Below are 25,638 nucleotides of genomic sequence, written 5' to 3' on the forward strand. Positions count from 1 at the left end.
TGATGTATTTGTTGCGCTCAGTAGAAAATAGATTACTTTTGCAGATCTGATTTTGCACAACAGGTTTTGTTTGGGAGTTACTAACAGTTGGGAGTAGTTTGTTCTCTTAATTCATGGCCTTCAACAGTAGTTATAGTGGTTTCTACCTGTCATAGAGGCAGCGATCCAAAATACCTCCTCAGTGTCTGTGTAGCCATATCTCATCAGATCAATCAGTCAGACCAAATGCACCAACATCACATATCTGCTATGAACACACTGTCTATCTTTGTCATCAACATGGGTCAGAAAAAGTGAATCCCCCGAAGCTCCATTTACTTCAGACAGAATTGTAAACATGCAAGGTCAAGTTGACTTTCACTTTTTTCCTCATAGCATTTTCTAGGTCCTTGATTTGATTTTTTATAAAAGGACTGGCTTGTGGTTTTAGTTCCTGCAGTTTTGCTGCAGGTGACTAGTATGGAGGACGGAACCTGCCAAAATAAAAATGAAACAAAAAAATGTCTCGATAAATAAATTAATATACCATTAAATGTACCAACAACTCCATAAATGTAAAAAATAAAATAAAAAATACACATAAAATAAAGACAGAAACAAATATTTTTTGTGTCATATATGATAATAAATTAAATCAATGTGTTTTGAAATGTAGATTGGAGAGATTCAGCAATTTCAATATGTCACCTCTGGCAATTAATAATTTGTAACTCACATTTTTCTGCTAATTTTAAAAGGGGCAAAATACATTAAGTCATTAGCAAGCACTGGCAAATAATCATTCTGCATCTCTGCCATCACGACATTCACAAGTATGCATCACTCTTAAAAAAAATAATTCCATCATATTTTAAGACGCCTTAGCTTGACTACATCCTCAGTGTTGCAACAGTAAAAGTAGAGAGGAGATTTATTAAGATGTGGAGAGCAGTTAGGATAGAGTAAAATTCGTTGCATATGGCTCTACAAGTCCACTTACTCGTCAGGATACTTTACTTAAAGCAACATCTGTCATCTGTTGGCCCTATGTAAAAACATAGAGGAAAAAAACAGATGCTGAAGTGGTAAAGTCACCATTTGATCAATTATATTTGTAATCCTGGAGAAATCCAGTAGGAACACATCACAAGCAGTGAAACAGCCTGCAGACACAGATTAAAGTAAATGTAAACGCCAGAGACGTTCGACAGCAAAGTGGATGTACAAGAAACTGTTCTTATAAAATCTGAGCTTTTAGAGTTTTAGTTTGAAAAAAACATTTTGATGTCAGTTGTGACTAAATACTGAAGTTAAACTCGTTTTTTGAAATGGACTCAAAAGCTTCCATAAGTAAATTCAGACCCGTGGAGAGGATCCGGGCCAGGATTACAGGTTGTGTTTGCTTGGCTGGTGAAAACTGTTAACACTGGATGAAGCGACTGTGTTTTGCTGTGCATCCCAGTCATAATCACTGTCCAACTGATGTAACAGCTCCAGGCATTAGATTGAGTCGTTCACGCTCACACATATTGATTTATCTGTCAAAATCCATGCCATAAATGTGGATTTTGTTTGTATGGCAGATTTTGTATTTCAACATGCTTTTGTGTTGTGGCTAGACAAAAGTCCTCGTCCAGCTGCTTCTTTTCTCAAAATGGTATGTTAGTGAGAAATCTGCCACTCGCCTCCTGCCGTCAAAACAAACTTAAATGGCCTTACTTTGTGCTGATTGTTCTTGTGTTGTCATGGTTTCACATCCATTAGCAGAATAGCTGGAGATTTGTTTGACATAAACTGAGGTAAAAGCACTCAATGTTTGTCTCCTTAAAATAGTAGTGGCATTCCCCCCCTCCCCCTCTGAAGTGTCTGTCTGGCAGGCAAGTGGCGGCACTGAAACTTGTCAAGCAATTTAGTGGCCTGAAAGTTCGTCCCCCAGCTGACAAAACAGCAGCGCTCCCTCGCTCCCCTGGGTTTCTGAGTTTAGAGCGACCTGCCACTTCACACATCACATTTAAACCTTTCATTGAACTTGGCTCAAATCAAAAACTTTTCACTGGCCCCGGCTTGCTGACACATTTTCTGTGTCATTCTATAGCCCCCCTCCCCCTCTATCAACTGTTAAATGCTCAACACTTGCTTATCTTCTTATGTGCTCTCAGATCTGTCGTCCTGACAGCTTGCTGGATAACCAGCTTGTGTTTTCAGTGCAAAGCACATTAATGCTCATTAAGCTGTAGGGCCTGTTAAAGGTGAAGAAATTACTGAAATTTTCTGTTAAAAAAGGTTCAGTCCTACAAAATAAAAGCCTGAAAGCAAATTCCTGCAAGATTTTTGTTTGTGACAACATTGGGCCTTGTTTTTAGTGCTTTGCAGTTTCTCACAATTTGCACTGCTACTTGTTTCAAGGTGACTACCCCGGTAAACAAATGGTAAAATGAAAAAAAAAATGGACAAATGTAGCTAAGAAATATAAATAAAAGCAACAAACTATTTTGTAGTTTAAATCACTACACTAAGAACAGAGGAGTGCAACAGTAGTAGAAACGTTTCCAATATGATACTGGTAAGAATTTATTTGTTCATGTATAAGGGTATCCGTCAGGTTCAATGCAGAAAATCCCCAAACATTTCAACCCTTTAAAGCCTATGCATACCTGCTTGATTTCTTTCAAATACATGGAAAAAAGGCCATGAGCAACTTGAAAATTAGCAAAACAAAACACAAAACGGGAAAGTTAAATAAATAAAGGAAATTACCTGGAAAACTGCTTAAAAATGATAACGATTCATTAAAAAATAAATATATAATGTTTCTTCTACTGTTTTTCAAAAAAAAAAAATCTAAATCAACTAATTTCTTTCAATTTGTGGGACACCTCATGCTAAGTTCCTCTTTGCCCTTTTCCCATATTTCTGAAAGAAATAGTTTAGTTTAGTTTTTTTTAGTGTTTAAAATGTTTAAAAGCCTGTGAAAGGCATCTCAACACAGCACAAGAAAAGCGATGACAATCAAGATTTGAATGGATTAACAGGTTAGGTTTGATTCATAGCCGAGGTCAATTTGTGCCCCCTGTCCCTGGTTAGGTTTCTCCGTTTATTTAACATTTAGAGTAAAGTGTACTGTACAGTTCTGTTCATGTTATTTGTTTTGATTAAACATTTTTATTGTGGAATGATTGTCGAATGATTTCATGGATGTGTGTATGTATGTTTATCAATGTGTATTTCTTCCTCTATCTGTGTGTGCATGTCTGTGTGTGTGTGTGTATGCACAAGAGCAACCCGAATCTCTAACCCTTCGTCTCTCCTTTAGCCCAGAACTGCTCGGGCCTGCGGACGTGTTCCCAATGCCTGGAGCAGCCTGAGTGCGGCTGGTGTGGAGACCCCAGCAGCACAGGGAAGGGCCTGTGCATGGAGGGCTCCTACCGGGGGCCAATGAAGAGACCAGCGAAGCAGGGCCAGCAGGTCCAGTCCCAGGACATGATCCTGGAGCCGGGAAGCTGCCCCAAAGACAAGGGCTACGAGTGGGCCTTCATTCACTGCCCCGGTAAGGGATCCACTTCCTGTCCGGCTTACTGAAATTACACATCATGCGTCATAAGTGTATCTTCTTGAGCGGCTGTTATTACCTATCGACTGTCGCGTCTTAAATTTAAAAGATGTTCTTATCAAGGATTCCTGTTACAGCTTCCCTATGCAACTAATCCCTCCCTGCTGACTCTATGCAACCTTATGCTCACGGGCCATATAATGCTGTCATCAAGCCCCAGTCCATATCGCCACGTCATGTAAGACGATGATGTGCTCAGTGCTAGCTGGAATGTGAGAATGTGAGGCATGCTCAGGGCCTCAGTGTTGTCAATAATGTGTAACAACAGTGAGAAAGTGACATGTAAAGGGGTTTTGGGAGATATTTTGTTTGATATTCTTGGTTTAAGCCTTTAGGTGTGAATCTCAGTGTCTTTGATTAGTTTTTCATTCTCAAAGGTTATTATTGAATTATTGAAATACTTACTGTGGATGGAAAAAACAAATCAGTATTAAGAAGATTTATTCACTAATCTTTTTATAACATTATTTTGATTTGATATTTTGATTGTTTTTGTCAAGATCAGACAAACCAAGGAAAAACAGACATAATTGTATGTAAAAGAAGAAATGAAAAAAAATGCATTGGTTACAATGTAGTGTCAAAGACTGGGTCTTTTATGCCCACAAAAAGAGAGGTGATTTAAATTCAAGTAAGGTTTCTAGTTTTTCCAATATTTTTCACATTTTAGTGACATGTCTGAGAAAAAAGTCAATGGTTCCTTAATTGAAGTTTCGCGATACATTAATTCTACCCATTGAGGGGTTTTTGGAGTGTCTTTACTCGACCATTTCCAGTTGGCACATTTTCCCAATGCATAATACTGAAATTGATCTAATGTCTGTAACCATTTCTATCCAGTAAGAGGAAATGTAAGGACACTTACAGGGGGAGGCTATTTACCTAGGGCCCCTGAAAAGCCTGTCATAAAAAGTTTGATATTGTTGCTTTGGTATTCTTATTTCCAAGTAATGAGTGCCAAAACCAAAGTAAAATTGGCTGATTAAATTGGTTGTAAGACTGAACTTCGTGTAAGAAAAATAGTGAAAAATCTCTGAGGGCCTTCTCACCCCCTAAAGGCACAAAATGGTTTACTCCACCACTGCACTGGGATTTGTCTCTGAATGCAGCTACAGTTACATCGGCAGTTATAATGAATGGATGAACAAAGTGTTTTCCAGATGAATTCCCTCCACAGATCTGAGCTTGAGGTGTCCTACAGATGTTTAACCAGTTATATTTGGTTAACTCCATGTTAGCTGCTCTTTGCCACCGTGATTTAACATACATGTTGGAAATACCCTTTTCCATTTTTTATGAATAAATCCTGGTGATCAGCTTTCTCTATATAGATCGCTATATATTACCGCTAGCATTTTCCTAATATTCTTTTTCATTATATGTCTAATTTGTATTTTCCAATCGGACACATAGATGCAGATTCATTAAAAGTTGCAAAGCATATTTTAAAAGGGAAGCCTGATTAAATAGTAATTAATATGACATGCCAGATGCCAGCCACTGACAGCTCTAATGGGTCTGTTGCTTTTCCAGGAAGCAATAACAACAACCCTAGGTGTAAGTTTTGTTGGGCCCGTGTCAAATCCTCGCTGTTTATTAGCTACAGGGAGCACGATCAACACGATTGTGTGACTTAGACACAAACTATTCAGATATTGCTCTGTAAAACAGGGTCCTGTGGGACTTGCAGACAGATGGAGATTGTGACTGCCAGCATGTTGGCAGAAATTCACCCTTCCTGCTCCTAATCATTAAAAATCCATGCTAGTTGCACCTTGTGTTGGCTCGCTCTCTGCCCCCCAGTGTAACCCACAATGAGATTACATTTACTGTGGTAACCGTGAGTTGCACGGAGTGTTAAAGGGATAGTTCAGATTTTTTGAAGTGGGGTTGTATGGGGTGCTTATCCATAGACAGTTTACTACAAACAGTACATGTCTGTCAGCACATCTCAGTCCAATATGGAAGCTAAGCGATCTTCTGCTGTGGAGGAGTCACCAACAAAATGCATTTTAGCCACCTAAAAAATCCCATTCAAAAAAAATCAATATCAGTTTAGGTGCACACTGTATTGAGAGTATTTTCTTTGCTTTACTTTAGTGTCAGACTGTGATTTTCAGGAAAGTGACGCCGTTATTTCGCTCTCTGAAAAGCCAGACTCCTTTGAGGAAAACAGTGATTTAACCTGGCTGAACACAGGAGCTGCTGGTGTACTGCTGCAACGAACAGTTACTTTGTTGTGTCATTGTGTTACTTTGGCAATTAAAATTTTAGTTCTGATATACCAAATTTACACAATAACAAAAACTAACAAATGAACTGTAGAGCAACTCGCATGTTTAGCAGACAAAAAGGACTGTTTTTCTCAGTGGAGTTTGGTGGCACCTTTCTGATGGAAAGGTAAAGCAGTAAAAATACTCTCAGTAAAGCAAACTCTTAAACTGATGTAATTTTTTTAAGTGGAACTTTTTTTTAGGTGACTAAGATAAATTTTGTTTCTGACCCCCATCAATAGCAGAAAAGTGCTTAGCTCCTGTGTTGCACTTCAGCCTGCTTCTCCAAACTGGGGGTGAGCTGTCTAACATCCACCGTTAGTAACACATTGACTATGGATATGTAAGAACCTCATACAACCCCACTTAAAAAACTCCAAACTATCCCTTTAAGATTCACTTTTTTCCTCAATATGTGGCCAAAAGGCAGGAAGTTAAATTAGTGAAATTTACAGTCTGTTTCTTTTTCAGCATGCCAGTGCAATGGCCACAGCACATGTGTGAACGGCAGTGTGTGTGAACAGTGCCGTAACCTCACCACTGGCCCTCACTGCCAGACCTGCATGCCTGGTTACCATGGAGATCCAACCAATGGCGGCAAATGCCAGGGTGAGTGCCGCACCGCCACAGATATTTAACTATTCTGCGCACATAGGACTTCATAGATTTGCTTGCTTTCATTTTGTCTGAGTCAATTAATGCACTGTAAACCCTAACGTTCTTAATCATCTGCACACATTTCACTACAGTTAACAATCAACATCAGGTTAAAAAAAATACACACATTACGTTCTCTTTTATTTGGACAAGACCTGCTGTGTGTAAATGATAATTAAAGGGGAACATCATGTACTTAATGACTTCTAATCAGTGCCTTGCGTGATAAAGTAATTCAGCATTTTGACCAACGGAGGGCACTGTTGTGTGTCGATTAGAACTGGAGACAATTTGCCTTTCCTGTGTGATTAATGAAAACACTCCTCCATCTGCTGGTTTCATAAAGTGCGAAAAGATAAACAAGTAAAGGTAAAACAGACATCTGGTCTCTGTTGGTTTGTTTTTGCTGTGCTGAAAAAAATAGCACTCTCACTAAAGACAGTGAAATGTCAAGATTAACTGTGTTTTCCTGACATTAGAGTGAGTGTTAGAGCAGATGTGGGAAGAGCAGGTGAAGCTGAAGGTCAAATACTGACTTCTGTGTTACTGTGGCTTTTTTATTCACCTTAAAGCTCTGCTTTGAAAATAGAAATACATCATCTGTCTTGATTTCAGATGTAGGCATATACACACAGCCTCGTCAAACATTGATGTCATAAACCCATGATGCTAACAAAACTATCTGAAATGATTTAAATGTTTTACTAATTCAGGGTGTGGTATTCCGTTTTCTTCCTCTGCATATAAAACTGTTTGATTGAGTTTTTGAGTCGCACATGATGCAGATTTATTTATCTTCTGCTCAATGCAGAATAAATTTTCTGGAGTGACTGCAGCCCATAATTTATACAGCATTCTTGTTTTCAGTGCAAAAGCACATAATGCTCACTGAATTTAATGTGCAGAATAAACATTAGGCGGTTAGCATAGGAATGGCCATTTGAGCAAATCTAAAATGACTGTATGTTCATGTGATAACAGTCTCAGATTGTTATTAAATAAATGACTGAAAACCGGTATTAGAAGAGATTTAACTTCACCCCCTGTCCCTTATGAGACATGAATAACATTCCTGAGAAATTACATGAAGTTTATTGTTTGAATTGCCAGACAGCGAGCCACATACACACACACAAACACACCTGGGAGCTTTATGGTCTCAGATACCATCTGTTAATGCAAAGGCTGGAGCTTTAACCTGTAAAGTGAAACTACACAGGTGAGCATCTGTGAAGGGAAAATTCTTCTTATTTTTTCAGAGCCCAAGGATGAAATGGCTTAAAGTCATTATGTGCCATTAACTACATGCCAGAAGTGTGGACTCAAGTCACATGATGTGGACTCGAGTCAGACATGAGTCACAGATTTGCCTCGACCAATGACTCATTACTTTACTTAGACCTGAGACTTTTTAATTTGAAAACACTTGATACCCCTCCCCCCAGGATTAGGAAATATGGTATTTAAGAAGTGTGCTATGAATCTATTTATTTCTCTTCATTTCCTGAATCACATCACGCAGCAAGTTGACGCTGGATTTCCCAGATAATCCAATAATCTTTGTTTGAAACAGTTAGACAGCATCCTGTCACGTTGCAGGAGAACATACAAAAGGAACGTAGGACAGACATATACAGAATCCCTTCTGTTGTAGTCCTGGTTAATAGTGTCATATGCTTAGGGATGGAAATTGATGAGATTTTATTGATACCAAAATCAATATTAATTCTGCTTATCAGTCAGATTCTTTATTGATTTCCTTATTGATTCCTGATCAGTTTTCCGTGTGAAATAAGTAGGCGTAGACAGCTATGCAAAATCAGTGCAACTGTTCAATTATCTCTGTCTGAACACAATGCATAAACAGTCAGTCTAATTTCATCCATCTAGATGATGACAATTTGTATTACATTTATTTTTATTTAGTTTTTTTTTTTTTTTTTTGTAGTTCCAAAAAATGCACTAAGCCTGTGTGTGTATTTGCCCTCTGTAATGGATTTGCTGCTCCTGTAGGGACGCAGTAGCACTTGCATGTTGTCAAGTACATAGCATTCCTGGAATTTAAGCCCATTTTGCGTGGAAATATGTTCCAGCATATTGCTGGTGTTTGCACCCTTACTTAAAATGATCATTTAACAGATGTTACAAAAGCATTGTTTTCATTTTTCTTCTTAAAACGAAATCGCTTTTTGGACTGTTTCTCCCTCTCCGCCATGACTCCTTCTCGTTGTAAGTTTTCAGCAGGGCATGAGTTTAACGTCATTGTTTTACGATTCACAACTGCCTGAAACTGCCAATATAATATATGAAAAATATTATAAGTTCACGTATATGATTTCGATATATCGGTCAATATGGAACCGGTTCTGAACTGGAACCAGTTCTCAAAATCCCTCCTTATATTGACTTTATTATATGAAAATGCAATTTTAGCACTGCACAGGTTCATTACAACTGTTTCAACATATGAATATATGTTTTTTAAAGCATTTATGATTTTTGTGAATGTGATATATCATTACTCTTGTTAAAATTGCATTACATTTGGTTAAGAGCACATTTGGACTTGTTTAGGACTTGGTCCCACGTTTGCTGCCTGCAGATGGAACAGTGCTCATATGTAAAGACAGTTTGTTTTCGTACAGTGGACATACAGCAAACCCTCCTGTCCCAGCATGACCTCCACACAGTACAGCTATAAAACCCTGTATCACCAGCTGTCAATAACAACAAGTATAGGAGAAAGTGCTGAGACACTCTGTTAAGAGCAACTCCGTCACCTGAAATATTCATATGTTCCATCTTGGGAAATGTGCTAAGGAGGAGGTTTAGAACTGTGTCCACTGACCCCTCTGTAATACACCTTCTCACTGTTTTAAAGCTCAGTCAACTGAGAAGTGCAAACCTGAAAGGCTGCCACACTGGAGGCACTTAAGGAGCCAATTCACACATCTCTGGCTGCACTGTTTATATTCCACACACACATGCCTAGCAGGTATCACGGTGTCCTATCTAGGGGGGGCATATTTTCCCCATCATGTCTCAGATCTTTGAAGTTCAGCCAATCTTTTGGGAAATACACTTGTTTACCGTTTCACCCAGATCGATATCAATTTCATCTCTGCGTGTTCAGTACAGCAGAAAAGATGTGGGTAGCTTAGCTTAGCACAAATACGGCAAGCAGTGGGGGAATTTCTAGCCTGTTGCTTTAAAGTTGGGGAGAAAAAGAACTATTATGGTACAGGTTGCAGGACTTGTAGGTTTATTGTGCCCTCAGGAGATCCTGAACTCAAAGCTTTAAAGTCATTTTGAAAATCCAAAACTGAACATGTGCGTGTGTAAAAGCACAACCAAACCTGTACTTTACCCATGTTTTCAGGTTTGTTTGATGCTAATCAATAATGTCTCTCTTCCCCTTGTTTTCCCTTTTTTCCTCCTATTTTCCATCTGTGTTGTGTCGCCCCTTCCAGCCTGTAAGTGTAATGGTCACGCAAGTGTGTGCCAGGTGTTAACTGGCAAGTGCTTCTGTACCACCAAGGGGATCAAAGGAGACCAGTGCCAGCTGTGAGTACTCCAACCACATGCTTACACACATGAAAAAAAACCAAATTGCCACGCAGCCGTTTGAATTGTTGCATTTTCCAGCATTTCAGAGTATAGCTTTTTATTAATAGTTCATTAGGTCATGGTCAGTTTGATCCAACCTGTATCCAAAAGTTCATATCTGCAATACAGAGGTCAAATGAGAGATAAGCTGTTAATGTTCCAACATAAATTTACTGACTTGAGGTAATGTCAATCAAATCTGAGTCTCTGGGCTTCCTGTCACTGGGCCAGTAATCACTTGGGATGCAGCCATGATGAAATGCTCGGAGCTATTTTAAAGGAAACCCATTTTGACAAGTGAGACAGATACATATGGGAGGGCGTTGTGCACTGTTTGTTAAATTTTGCCCATTTAAAATGAATATTGGTTCTGAGATTTCAACACTTTTATGAGCAGAGCATCTGTTAATGACACAGAGTTAAATACTTGAGATTTTCAAGAGCATCGAAACAGAGAGCTTGAGTAAAATCGGTCAGCCATTTGCTTGTGATTTTGTGAAAATGAATGATAACATGGCATTGAAAGAAATTACAATACATTATAATGAAAGGCAGGTAACCAGAGGAGTTTTTTCTTTGTACCAGATGGTAACGTTTACAAAACAAATCCTTAATATTGTACAAGTATTAAATAAGATTTGTTTTTCCTCTGAGTGGATCAGTGCATTTATAATTCTGTCATATCAGAGTATTTAATTTATTTGGCATTTGAGGAGGCTTGGACATTATCTATTTATTCATAGCTCCCTGGCATTTCACCAGGGTATATGGTATATGTACATACGATATGTGCATATATAAAAGCTGAGGTGCTAAAGTCAGTGCAGCCTGTATGACAGTTTGGCTCAAAATCAATAAAACCAGCTGGAAAATAAAGAACTCTAACGATTGCATGAGAGTCTATGGAGTCGGCTGATATTACGCTATGATTGGCCAGTCTACGTCCAAGGAGCTGGGTCAATTAGCTTACTTTGACAAGATAGCTGGGTTTAAATCCTAAATAAAAATCATGGGGCTTGCCAGAACTTAATGAGGCAAATAGTGCACACTGCTTTATGGTGTTGCTGGTTCACCTTTATCATTGAGACTATTCCCATACTACCAAACAGGGGCAGAGGCATTTTTCTTTTTTTTGTCTTCTTCTGTAAAGTTATCCACACTACTGAGACTGACCTGTGGTGGTGCATCCTGTGTAATACAATACAGTGCCTTAATACAGCATCTCCACATCAGTCTGTGTTTTGGATGGTATTGAAATCAGACCTGCAGGATTTCCTAATATCCTGATATACAGTAATACCTTGACACCACCCAAGCCTATATCATGGATGAGTCAATAAAGTGACATAAGTCTATACGCATCAAATAGCTATTAAGATTCTGACTTTCAGAAACTTTTAGTTCAAATTATACAGAGTAATGGGATTCATGGACTGTAAGGTCACAGTTGATGTGCATCGGTTTCTGATCATGAAAGCAGCCCTCTTCTCTCTCATGTGGAGGCTTTGACGTTGTGATGATTCGGCGGTGTAAAAACAGAAAACCATCAGTTGGCATTATTGGCCAGAAACTCCACCTCCAGCATGATTTCTGCTGACGCGGTGGATTCCCTCCTGGTGTGGGAGGACCATCTCCACTTAGCTGTCTGCTTTCCCAGTCGTAAGCAGAATGGACTCTGATGTTTTTAATACCCCTAATGCAGTAAGAGTTATAGAGGGGTCACTGGCAAGCATGGATGCACGTACACACCCACACACCATGCCTTGAGGTTTCTCTCTTGCTCCCTTTGTCTCTAAAATCACATGTCCTCCAAATCTCTAGATTCAATTCATGTATTCACTTTCTCTGTGTTCAGGTTCTGTCATCTCTACTTGTTCAGTTACACACTTCCCACTACTGAAATAAATTTGAAGTCTTATGATTGAAATCATTTAAAGTTGTCAGATTTTGGACGTTCTATTGATTCTATCGAGGCATCTCCTCTCTGAGTACGATGACAACATTTTAGTCGGCAGAAATCACGCACAGTCATGTTTGCTTTAAAGGGCCCTTGTAGAGTTTTTCTACAAACAAACAAATGTTCTGTTTACGTCGTTGTTTCTCACTAAAACACAATGTGTATCCTTGAGGTCTTACACATCTTAAATCCATCTCTGTCCTCATGAAGCATTTGTCAAGTTGATTTTTTGTTGTTTTTTTTAGAACAGCTAACCTTCTTCTGCCCTGCTTTTGTTGGCATATGGCTACTCTGTTGTGGATTGCTTCTCTACATGCTTTTGCTAAACACCCACTCATAGAAACATCACTCCACAGCACCACTGGTGGTTTAAAAACTTTACTGTGTTTGTTTGTTAAAGGTACCCAAAGTGTTTGTTTGGGTACCTTCAACCTTGGTTTGGGTTAAATAATGTTGTATGAATACCAAACTTGAAAGTCCTGAAAATGAATGTACATAAGGAGCAACCTAACCATATGTTTTGTCAACACTGTGCAAATTGCAAAACTTCCCCTCCAGACATGTTTTTATATATGAAAAAATACCAGTAAGTGTAATAATATCAGGGCAAAACTGGTGACTACTGGTAAGAGCACTGTGGATGAACATGGTTAGCATTAGTTGTTTGTCAGCTTATTGGTCTATAGGCTAACTGGCAGTGGCTGACAGTGTTGGTGGTTGTGCAGCATACAATAAAATCTGCTATGTTTTTTAGTAGAATCTCCAGGATCCTGTTTACATCCAAAAACATATATGTTTTTCCTGCTTTAGACAGCAATTGGCTTTTGTATTAGTGACATATCTAATCTAGTTTGCCCAGTGTACGTTTGAATCTCAGATTTTATGAAAGTAAGTGTGAAAAAATCTCTAGTGAAAAACTTTGCACAGACAGAAGTCGTATAATCTAGGTTAAACACATAAGAAAGAAAAACACATTTTCAGTGGACAGGAACTTTAAAGTTGGTGTTTCAGAGGGTCATTTGTTTTTACAGCCTGCTCATGTGCTTGTCACATGAAAAACATACACAGAATTTACATATGGTCACATTTTTATACTCTGTGATGGTCAATATAGACTGCTGTATCTAAGCTGTATTCAGGTGTCATGAATTTGCTCTTCTAAACACTCTGTGTCTGCCGATACTGTTTTTTTTCTCAGAGAAATCAAGTGCACAAGGATCAATACCTGTTACACTGTTTGTGTCAGGAGCAGTTTTTTTTCACTGGAGCCAATAGAACTGAAACTTTCTAGTTTTTCTGAGTGCTGACGACCACCATGCTTGAACAGAAGAAAGCGAGTACATCACCTACAGATACTCAAAGTTTATCAACAAAGTTTATCCCTTAGATAAATCCAGGGAGTTGACGTCAAAGCATTGGAAATAGAGAGGACGGTGAGACCTCTTAAAAAGCCCTCGGTGCTTTTCTGTTGACTTTGACAGTATATAAATGACACTTTGCACAAATGACAAAATGTCACATTAATTTCTGCTACCAGATGGAACGCAGTGCAGTACATTGCGGAGCCACACTCAGATAGCAGGTGGCTAACAGTTGACACAAACGACTCAGAGTCTACGAAATCAGAGTGGTGCATCAGAACAGGGCCAGGCACCAGCAGGCCGATCATCATCTACCATTTAGAGGGAGGATGTGCCCGCACAGCTCCGGAGCCAGTTTTGGGAAGGATTTTCTGCAGCCCATTGCTGATTGTCAGCTTAAAATTTAGCCAGCGACATAAACTGCCAGAATATGCTGCTAATTCAGCCCCATTTACAGACTGTGATTCGATTATCATTGTAAACAACTGCCATTTTAGTGTTTAATCTCAAAATCAAGATGCATTTCCACAATCAAACAGCATTTAATCATTATTTTCCAAGTGTAATTTAATTAGTGTGTGTACAACAGTTGGGGTTTTTGCTGTCCCCCTTGTTGTAATGTAATTTCTGGTATCTCATTACATGAAATCAGCGTCTCCCCCAACCCCTTGTCAGCCACTTCACTCGCACTATCCCCAGCAGTAACCCTTAAACAAAGACCTCTACACAAGGGTACTCTGTCTTTTCCGCAATGTACACAACAGTACACACATGCACGCTTTCACACATGCATGCACCGCAAACACCGACGCCATTAGGACCTCAGAATAATAACTGCAGTAATGAAGTGAGGGGTACATCGGTGCGGAATGGAATTGTTTTTGAAAACAATTGATGAGGTCCACGCTGCGTTACAGCGATGAGTCAAACAGGAGCAGTTAGAGAAATATTTCTTATTAAAGCGCTCATTTAGATGCATACATTTTTCAGGATTCTTCTTGTGCTGGAGGTAACAGAGTAGCCCTGAGTTTGTATACATGTGTGCTTGCTCCAGCTGGCACATGTGTGAAGGACATTGTATATGGTAATAACACATTTCCCCTGTGTGTGTGTGTGTGTGTGTGTGTGTGTGTGTGTGTGTGTGTGTGTTTTGCCTGTTAAATCAGACAAAGGTTCCAAGTTGAGTGTAGATCAAATTAAGATACAGTGGAGGGGGATTGCCTCAAGTTCAAATGTGTGCACGCATGCATGCAGGTATAGATTAAATTAAGATACAGTGCAGGGAAGTTGCATTATACACCTCACGATGAGCGTGTGGGTGCGTGTGTGTTTTGCCATCTGCAAATGCCAAGAGGCTGAAACGCCCCAGGAGTGATGTTCGGTAAGGTTCAAAAAGCCTATGGCAGCATTTGTCCTCCATCCTTTGTACCGTGGTAAAAGAGCACTCTACCCTGTCCTTACCTATTTAATATTAACAGTGAGAGCAACAGAGCTGGCTCTTCCCACAGCTCAGTGTCTTGCCCCCATTAGATCATTGAGAGCGCTGATGCTTGTCCTTCAGGTTAGATACAGTCAGAATCCCTCTTAATGAGGTTAGTTAAAGGCTAACTTCCATATTTTTCAACCTGGACCCTATTTTCCTCATGTTTTTGTGTGTAAGTGAATAATGGAGACTACAATTTGGAAATTGGTCCAGTATTAAGCAAGAGGGCTACAATGTAACCACTTTGGGCAATTATGCAATATCAATGTAAATCCACTAAAAAGAGCTTGTTTTTGCCACTGACAGGCTCACATTGTAATTATGAGCGTCGAGCAACATTATGGAAAGGACCCTACAGAGACAGATCTTTAGTTTAACCAGAAACATCCCAAAAAATTGCTATCAACAAACCTGCCAAACTCCATATGAATTGAAACTTATAAAACAGTGATTTTAGTATGAGTAGAGCCAGAATTTTTTCACATCTAACTTGGTGAGTTAAGGATTTATTTCAACTATACCAGAGTTTGCAATTGTCAGAAATGTGGAGAGACAAACTTTGGTGGCTTTTGTGAGTTATATGTAGTTTCTGCTGACTTTAAATTCAGTGTGTTTTATGATGAAAAAAAAACTGAAAAACTCTCTTTCTCTGTAGAGATCCTTTCAAAAATGTCGACAGATACCTAGAATAACAATTTGAGTCTGTCTGTGGCAAAACAAACACTTTTAGTGGATGTTAATAGATCACAGATAATTGGTTACATTGTAGCCTTGTATCTCCGCTGCCTGCCACAGCACTTTTGCACAATACTGAACCAATTTAAAAAATTGTTGTTCTAACTAGTCACCTAGCCATGAAACATAGAAAAATAGGCCCACGTTGAAAAATACAGACGTGACCCTTTAATATTAATAAAGCATGTATTCACTGTGCATGCCTCTCTGTGAAACAGCTGTGGGGGACAAGAGACAGTATTTAAGATATAAAAGCATGAACAATATTGGTAATTCAAAAGTCACTTTGGAAAAGAAAACAGCTAAAATATGAGCTCAAGATATAACTTTTTCACTCTGTTTTCTGGCTGTATTACTCCCTGGTGATATTTGAGGTGTTGGAACACATCTCCACCCACATCTGACTGACATTTTTTTGTGTGTGTAATGCCGTCGCTAGTGATACTGTCTGTCTTGTGAATCCGAAATGCTACAAAACAACTGATGTTGCATTATTTTTAGAGGCAGAGTCATACGCAGCAGCATCACTATCAGCCACTACCTCCTCAGTGGCATTCGTGTCTCTCAGCTGGTTCACTCCTCCGTCCCCTCCCTCCCTGGGTGTCCTCTCTGACTCTTCGACACCGCCTCTGATATTCACATTTTAACAACTCTAATTGGCTGTCTGTGAGATAAAACAACTCTGAAATGAAATCAGCTTGATAATAGATATCCCATATGTTTAATGTCATTTTGACTGTATTAGTGCAGTTCTAGTGCTCATGTGTGCAGAAGGATGATAGTTCAAAGTGAATTGTAGACAATTAAAGATTGCACAGAGATGCATTTAAAGGGAGATAAAGAATACTGTAATACAATGAATAGTGCTGCAATATGTTTCTCCTCATTAAAAGCCTCTTTGAGCCTGATTAAACACACTCATGCGCACACACACACACACACACACACACACACACACACACACACACACACACACTCAGAACAGTTGATGGCACTCTGTGGATGTGAAATGATTTTCTTTGGCATCACTCCATTTAAAAATTACACTGTTTTGGCTGATGCTATGATATTTGTGTGAAATTTGTATATGGTGTTAAACTGCAAGGGTTTGAGCAAACTACATTAACTTATAGGACCCTAAAAAAACTGTTCACATCCTTTTGTTTGACAAGTGTAGAGGGAAAAGTCTGATTATGGCTGTTCAGAATTATATTAATCATGGTTACAAACCCAGATGTAAAGCAGTGAATCATGGCAAGGTTTAAAGTTGTGCATATTTTCATTGTCAATAATCAGCCAGTGTTTGTATTTGTGAGGACAGTGGCGATGTTCGAGGCTTTAAAATTAGAGTGTTTGTCAGCTAACAACAATGGATCGGAGGCAAATGGAACCTGGTAATTGTCCAATTTTCACACCATGTTTAGCCTTGGGTTTGGACCCTCATTAGCTGGAGTTATAGATTCATTGGCCCTGGGCTTACAGTCATTTCACACTTGCAACAAACACAATCCATGGGTTAAGCACAGGGTAATTATAGTCCGTATCTATATATTTTTTCTGGAAATTACTACTTTTGTTTGCTTCTTATTTGTCACAGTTTTATATTTGTGTTTTCATAAGAATTGAAAACTTTTTATTTTTATTTTTTGCCTCACTGGGCCTTTAAACAGCAAATTAAACTGTATTTCTAAAGACCATTAGTGCCCTTTATTAGTGAGTGCTTCATGTATGAATTAATACATGCAACAGGAAAACAATTTTTTTTTTTTAATTTGCTAGTTTTTGTATGCATGTAACTCTAACAGACTGAATGGCATAATTAAAAATGCAGGGGTGCATCATTGTGAAGCACATTTTTAGTGAAAGAAAGCCATGGCATATAATTTTACCCAGAACAGTACAGAGTGGCCTGCCTCATTTCCTGCTGATGTTTGTCACTCCTCCTCCTGTGTGCATGAATATCGTGATCACAAGCTGCTGTACAAGGTGTTTGTTGAAGTGCTTTGGTCTTAAACCTAAAGTCATCGACCAAATGTGTTGATCAAGATTATTTTATAGTATTTTAAATAGTTCAAGTTCTTTTTAAGGTTTAATTTTTGATCTTTTGCATCATTGCATTTTATTGTCTTTTCAGTTGATTTTTTACAAGGATTTGTTTTTTTGATTTAGGTTTTGTTTTCATGCTAATTGTTTATAGTGATTCTGATACTTGTTAAAGGAGAACTTCACCCCCAAATTGCCATTGGTTTTTCAGTGACTGTATTCTGTTGAATTTTGAACAAAGATTTAAAAAAATGAGCGAATTCTTGACAAATGGAAGTCATAAGGGTCAGCTTTAACAACAGCTAAACTATATATAATATACATTTAAATACTCTCACACTACTTGTGCAGTATGATTCAAGTGTCATTTATCCAGTTCGTATTCTCAGTACTTCTCCAATCAAACAGCAATTTTTCCCACAGAGAATTTTAGCGAGAGTGAAACTTAATCTATGCTTTCTTTCAAGCCAGGAGCTGCAGGTCCACCACTGCCTTGTTCATTAGTTTGCTTGTGTTATTGTGTGGCTTTGGTGTTTTAAAGGTTTAGTTCAACAGGAATTTTTGCAATTTTTGGATTCTTTGTTCAGCAGAGGCATGTGGGAAAACCAAAGTTTTCATGAACTGAATGTAACACAAATTGAGTAATTGAAACAAATGGTCATTGTGGAGTTGAAGTATTCCTTTTAGAGATGTTCTGCACTTCAGGGCTGTGGGCACTAAACTGTAAACCATACAGGTTCTTAAACCACCTTTAATTCGTCTGGCCTTGAAACAAGCATGCTATGACAGGAGTTTTGTCCCAGCTGCTACAGCACTATAGGTGCCACATGTATAGGTATGTTATGTGTAAAAATGTGAAGGTATCTTATGTTGTTGTGTATAATGTGTTTATGTACCTATGTACTTAAGTGAGGCCCTGTATAGACTGACAACAAATTTTCTTGAAGGAAAATAATCTGTTAATTGAAGGGAGAATTAAGTAATTAAGTAATTGGACAATCATTTTTCCAGTCGACAGTAAACAAGTCATGTGCTGTAAGTGTTGTGACGATGTTTACTGTTAGCTCTGATTATAAAGTCTAAATCCTAAAGCTCTGACTTGATAAACATGGGTGTGAAACAAAGTTAAATTCACCCTGGGCTTCCTGACTTGAAACTTGAAGCTGAGCACAGCCTTATCTGATGCATTCTTTAAAAAGGATTCACCTTGATTGGTGCTTTTTCTTGATTTGGCTTTCACATCTGAAATAATCAAGTAGGAATTAATTTACATAAGTTGTGCTGTTTGCTCCAAGGACTTCCAGGGATTAAACTTACTACATTTACTTTCAGATGCCACTCTCTGCGATCAGGTGGTACATAAAGTTTGTTACATGGCACTGTGTTGCTTTGATAAACAAAAGTTAAAAAAAAAAAAAACTAATTAACTTTTGCAAACTATCAGATTATTTCTTCTTTGTCAGAAGTAAGAGACTTGATGAGGCGCCAACAGCAGGAGCTAATGCGCTGGCACTTGGCATCCACTACTCTCGATAAGGAGGCATTCTTGCTCTCAATCTGTTAGCGCTCTTCTTCATCTTGTTCTCTCCTCTCTGTTTTCTTCGCTGCAGATGTGACTCAGAAAACCGTTACCTTGGCAATCCACTCAGAGGAACCTGTTACTGTGAGTAATTCTGCACCGGACTGCTTCTTGCTGTAGAGACAGCTCATATGCACACACACACACACACACACACACACACACACACACTTGATTATTCTTGGCTATTCTGTCTCTGCTTTTCTTTCTCTCTCTCTCTCCACTTCCACTCTTCCGCTCAGGGCAGATGGAGCATTTTAGCACTTTGGCACCAGGGGCGCTTGTTCAGTGACAGAATGACTTGTCGTGAAAATGTCAAGTGCATCAGAAGGAGTGAGTGATTGAGCTAATCAAGGAGACGGAGGAGTAAAAACTCTCCACTTGTCTCCTCACTCCCTCAATCACCCACCTACTCATTCATTAATTTAGAAAGTTGACTAAATGTTAGTTTGATTTGAACATGAAGTACAAGGAATATAATATATCAAGGTGAGTGATGCAAAGAGCTGCATCATGAAAAAAAAATACATACACCACAGTGCCCAGTATTCCTGTGTATACTGTACATGTTTGTGCTTGGTGTGTTTATTTGCATGATGTGGTGTCCTTCACGGTGCTGCGGTACATCTCTCTTTCAACGCTCTGCCACTGACAACAGAGCCTTTGCCAAGGTTTTGTCCCTTTTTGAAATGCCACAGCCTGACACCCGGCTCAATGAGGGGAAGACAGGAACTGAAAGCCTGCAGCTCGCTTTAACCTCTGCACACCACTGGGACTTTCTCTCGAGCTCTGTTACGCAGTATTGTAAACATGACACCCCTGACTATCTGAAAGGCCATTGAGCATGGATTAACATGCTGCACTCAGTGTGAGCTACTTTGCAGTTTGTGTTATTTTGACCTCTCGCTTCTGCTATCTCACAAACTGTTTGTTCAATAAAAACCCTTTGACTATCACATACACATCATACACCATAAGCATCCAATCAAACAGTAAACTGAAGTTTGATTTCAATACTGAAAAATCACAGTTTATGTGTTGCAATTTTGTTTGTGAATGTCACAACCACTTACACACAGATATCCATTATGATATTTGAAGTGGCAGTTTACCCCCAAATGAAAAATACATATTGTTTCTCTTACCTGTAGCACTATTTTTAAAGCCTCTGGGAACCCAAATCATTAAAAACACTTTTTTTAATATGTAATTTGGGATCTTACATGCATAATAAAAAGCATCAAAAATGATCAGACATTAGCCTCAATCCAAATTTGAAATATTGTCATTTTATTAGTTTTTTTCACAGTTTCCTGTGTACTACAAGTAAAGGGAAAATAAGTATTTTGATTTTAGGGTGACCTGTTTCTTTAACATTAAGGTGTCAACAATACAGACTGTCTAGATCACTAATATTTAAAATTTGAAATAGGAACGTGTTTGGACCCACCCTTCTACTGTGCAGTTTTTTACACAAAGACAAAATGGTGCACACCCAATTTGACCTGAGCATCAGTAAAAATATAATTTTAATCAAAATAGTTTGAATTGTACAAACAGGTCAGACTCAGGTTGTAAAATTATAATTCTTTATTTATTGTAAATAACTATGCCCACTAGATCTTTAATCATCTACTGCCCCATTATTTGCAAACGGAAAATAAATATAATAAATAATAATAGTAATAAATAAATAAAATAAATAATGTTATCACCAATTTACATTACGTGTATTTTTACTTTATGCTCACTTAGAATGTATTGCATTTATATGTGACCACTGTCAGTATTTCTTAAAGCACTGCAGGGGGATTTTTTAGAGCTTGCTTCCAGGGTCAGATATTCCCACTCGCTCTCAGCTTGATGAGAAAATTGTACACCCTGATTACCATCACTGGATTTGATTCTAGACATTTTGATTTCACTTCTAGTCTCCATGAGTCAGTCTATCCCTTGTAAGTTTCTTTGGAACCTTTACACATAGCGCACATATTTATACATATAGTTATGCTGTCATAGTAGTCTCTAGTAGTGTAACCCAAGGCTTTCCAGTTCTTCTGAGTTTCCACTCCTTATTCTGTACATTGTTCTGTCAAATGAGTATAAACCTTTCCTATCTTTATTTCTAATTTTCTACATAGACAACCTCCTGATCGACTACCAGTTCACCTTCAGTCTCATCCAAGAAGATGATAATCACTACACTGCCATCAACTTTATGGCCTCACCTGAGCAGGTAACTACACAGTCACACACTACGACATTGGTGATCATTTTTCTATCACGACACCAGAGAAGTGAACAGGAAGTCTGGAACAGCCCATAAATTGTTTAAAGGCTCCCTGAATCCTTGTTGAATTTAATTACCTTTTTATAATATTTCTGATTTTATGATGTACTTTACTGTAATGAGACTCTTGCATTTTTTTTTGTGTGTGTGTGTGTGATATTCTCATTTTATTTTATATTTAACTGCATTCATGTTTTATGTTGTCAGGCAAACAAGAACTTGGACATGTCCATTAATGCATCCAACAACTTTAACCTCAACATCACCTGGTCGGTGGGATCAACAGGTACTTTTACTTCACTTAGCAGTTCATTTATTTTGAAGTAGAAACATATTTTTGTGCTCTCCCCATTGAATATTCAGTTCTTTTCTAAGAAAGTTCAGATTTAAATTGAGTAGATGAATTTTTCAAACTGTCAGCATCTCATTGGTTAATTTTCTTTTCCTCTTCTCACTGTGTTGTAAATTAATCTACTAGTCTGTAAAAGTACACATTACCGTCTTCTGCACGAATTTCTGCAAAGAGCAAAATAATTATGCAGTAAATGTTTTATTCTACACCTAAGAAATGCCTGAGGTCACAAATGCTATTAGAGATTCGGTTCGAAAGGTGGAATTGTAAAATTCAAGTCGTATTTGGATGTTATGAATTATCTTTTGCAAATGATCACCCTCCTACTGCATAATTTGCCACTATCACTCAAAATGATGTGCTCTCATTTTGTCCTAAACATCAATGAGAAGCTTTTTTTATCCACACAGGGATTCATACCAACGGGTGAAACTCAGACGGAGACTAATAAGACTTACCAGAATGTAGCCTACACCTGGTGCAAAGCTGTACACAGCACAACTGTTATTTCTAGTTTCAGACTGACACAGTTGTTATTTTCGGCAGCACCCACACTGTGTGATTAACAAATGTTCTCTCGCCCATCTTTGTGCCCATGGGTGTGTAGGTCTAAGGTCTAAGTGTGGTGGAGTGTTTTTGTTGGCGCATTTAAAGAGTGCAGTTTACGCACTACGCACTTTAGTTACACATACAGGGACGTACAGATGGCTGAAATAGCATTTTCCAAAATGTGAACATAGCAGAGAATAGAGTAGAGCTGCTGTCCAACCCCCCATTAAAAGACACACTGTGAGCATTTATGCACAAGAAACATCATAACTTCATTATTTCAGAAGCTATAAATTGAGATCGGTTTCCTCTGTCAACTTTATTACTTCCTTTTTTATGTTCTGCTGGTTAAATGTCCCAAGATATTTACTGCAGGTGCACCTGGCTTTTAAATTTGAGATCCGCTCAAAAAAACACCCATGATTAATTAAGGAACTAAATACAACACCTTTGCCCCTTGCACCTTACTTAGCTCCCAAATTATGCATCTCTTAGCAACAAAAGTTGGAGTTGGACACAGCCTAAATGCATTTGTGCTGTGCACTTCAGACCATGCACTATTGATCGTTTAAATGGTGCCCACTTTCTAAAATGTCATTGCCAAAAAAATTAATTAGCAAACTGGATCATCCACAGTAATCACTAAAATAATATAGTACACTTTTCAAAAAGACCTGTGACATGACATGAATTCAAACAAGTGTCAAAGACCCTTTCATTGTTTCCATTCATTTTCTTGTACGTAATGACAAAACACTTCTGCATGATACTGTTAATATCATATAATTTGGTTGCCAACTCATTTATTAAGAGCCCTTTTCAGAGGTGTGAGGCCTCACAAATTGAGTTTCTAATGTATCTAATTTTTTTTTGTTTTATGTATATATATATATTTTTTTTTTATAATGAAAAAAAATAATTTAGTCAGTTGATATGATGGCTATAACAAGAACAATAATGTCCCCTCTCTTGTTAGTGTGTATTATGTCACTGTTGAGTGGGTATTATAGGTCCCCTAAGGAAAGACACCCAAGGACACTGCAGTCGTCCAGTACCACCGTTTATCTCCTGCCCTCCCCTCCTCTCAAGTCGTCTGCCACATTCTCCCTCCCCACAACACTGACATTTTCCAACCACTAAAACACGTTAACCTCCTGCGCCCACCCCACACACACCACCTTAACCTTTTTCGGAGCACCATCATTAATATTTGAAGTTGGGTCCCCTTTCCCCCCGCAAAGATATTGTGTCTCAGAAGGAAGGGTAGCCTCTTCACAATCGACAAGAGCGTTGAAGCGCCTTTGGGTGGGAGGATGAGGGTGATTTCAATTAAGATAAACGTGCTCACGTAGACACACTCAAGCTGTCATTTTCACTTCTTTTGTTTCAGAGCTGTGGGTTGGAATGTCAATGTTGAGGACCCACTAACACGAGAAAGAATAAGAAATGACTCAAAGCATTTAGATTAATGGAAAATGGACTTAAATTTTCAAGAGCTTTTGTTGGGAATGAATTAGTTTTTTTTTATGATGTGTTTTTAGAGTCTTATATAAGCAAGACACTAAAGTTTATACTTGACCATATTGAATTTCATTGAAATAAACTACCAGATTTGGGCTGTTGTAAAATAGTATTAGTAATAGACACCTTGCTCATGAAAACTGAATATAAATGGACCCAAACAAGTATTTACGATCAATAATCATTCTCATAGCCAGAAAATGATTTTGGCATTGTACATTTCTGCAAACCACATTACATTTACATGTTATTACATAGCAGATATCGTGGCAATTTACATTTTAACAGCAATTTTACATTTTAACAACACTATGGTTATGGTTAGAAAAAGAGATCCTAAAATACTCAATATTTTTCATGGCACTATATCTGCAGATGGGTCGTTACAAAACACTCACGTTTGGACCCTAAAAAGCTGATGGAAACACACTGATAGTTTGCTACAAAACACCCACATTTCGAGCCAAAACCCTGATGGACACACACCAACTGGTTGTGACAAAACACCCACATTTAGAGTCTAAAAGTCGATGGAAACGCACCGATCGGTCACCACAAAACACTCATGTTTGGAGCCTAAAAGCTGCTGGAAACACAGCAATAACTCATGAAAACACAACCTTTTTGTGTTTGTTGTTCTCAAACAGTGGTCTGCAGCTTGGCAGCCATCTAGTTGTCATGCCATCCACCATCCTCTCTCCTCCTGATGGCAAAGTCAGTTCATACAGTATGTGATACCATTAGAAATGTAGATATAGTATGTATGAAATGTGCAAATGTAACATACTCGCAGGGTGCAGAAATGTATAATGTCAACATTTTCTTCTGGCGACTGGGCTGAATTAATAGATTTGTGCAGATTTCTGTTGCTCCACTGCATCTGTCCCAAGGGCATAAACTGCTATATTCAAGGTCTTAGATATACTAAATGCATTAGCTGATAGTGGTGACATGTATTCAAGCAATGACTATGTCATAACCTATGGACAGCAGTCCCTCCTTCAAGCTGCCTATAAACCAAAAAGATGTTCAATGCACTTAATATATAATAATAATAATTACTTATGTGAACCTTCCAGTAACAAATGGCTTGATAAAGCCATTAATGGATTCATAATGATATGTTGCAGTCAGTCCACCTTTGTGTCTGTATGAGATATCTGAAATGGCAGCATGCTGAACATGAACTGTTTGCTCCCAACAGCTGGAACCATCTCTGGAGAGGAGGTGCCCATTGTGTCCAAAACTAACATCAAGGAATACAGAGACAGTTTCTCCTGTGAGAAGTTCACTTTCAGGAGCAACCCAAATATTACCTTTTATGTCTACGTCAGTAACTTCTCATGGCCCATCAAGATCCAGGTAAGGACTATGTTTATGACCTTGGATTGACTTATGAAGTAGATAACATAGGGATCTAATCCTCTCTCTGCCCTTTGTTTCAAATTGCCCTCTTAAACAAATGATATACAGAATGTTTATAGCCGTCCCACTGATAAACAACTGTTCCTACATACCATGCGTAAAGAGAGCAGGAGCAGTGTGTACAAATGCAGAGCTTGTTGTTGTTGTCGCTAAGGGTGATTTCAAGTGCACTTTATTCTAATTACAGATTTAATGAGCGATGGTTAGCTTGCATAGGT

At 38.4% G+C, this 25,638-nt stretch overlaps 1 protein-coding gene across 1 annotated transcript in view; it reads left to right on the plus strand.

Moving 5' to 3' along the window:
- atrnl1b (attractin-like 1b) overlaps nucleotides 1-25,638 on the plus strand; it is an 84,962-nt gene that overhangs the window by 26,248 nt on the left and 33,076 nt on the right. Inside the window, exons 18-24 of the mRNA XM_042507654.1 lie at nucleotides 3,293-3,526; nucleotides 6,334-6,471; nucleotides 9,990-10,083; nucleotides 19,315-19,367; nucleotides 21,425-21,519; nucleotides 21,781-21,859; nucleotides 25,200-25,357. Of these exons, the coding sequence (XP_042363588.1) occupies nucleotides 3,293-3,526; nucleotides 6,334-6,471; nucleotides 9,990-10,083; nucleotides 19,315-19,367; nucleotides 21,425-21,519; nucleotides 21,781-21,859; nucleotides 25,200-25,357 (851 nt within the window). The remainder of the gene's footprint in view (nucleotides 1-3,292; nucleotides 3,527-6,333; nucleotides 6,472-9,989; nucleotides 10,084-19,314; nucleotides 19,368-21,424; nucleotides 21,520-21,780; nucleotides 21,860-25,199; nucleotides 25,358-25,638) is intronic.

The sequence above is a fragment of the Plectropomus leopardus genome, chromosome 19, assembly GCF_008729295.1.
Source record: "Plectropomus leopardus isolate mb chromosome 19, YSFRI_Pleo_2.0, whole genome shotgun sequence".
NCBI classification, from domain to species: domain Eukaryota; kingdom Metazoa; phylum Chordata; class Actinopteri; order Perciformes; family Serranidae; genus Plectropomus; species Plectropomus leopardus.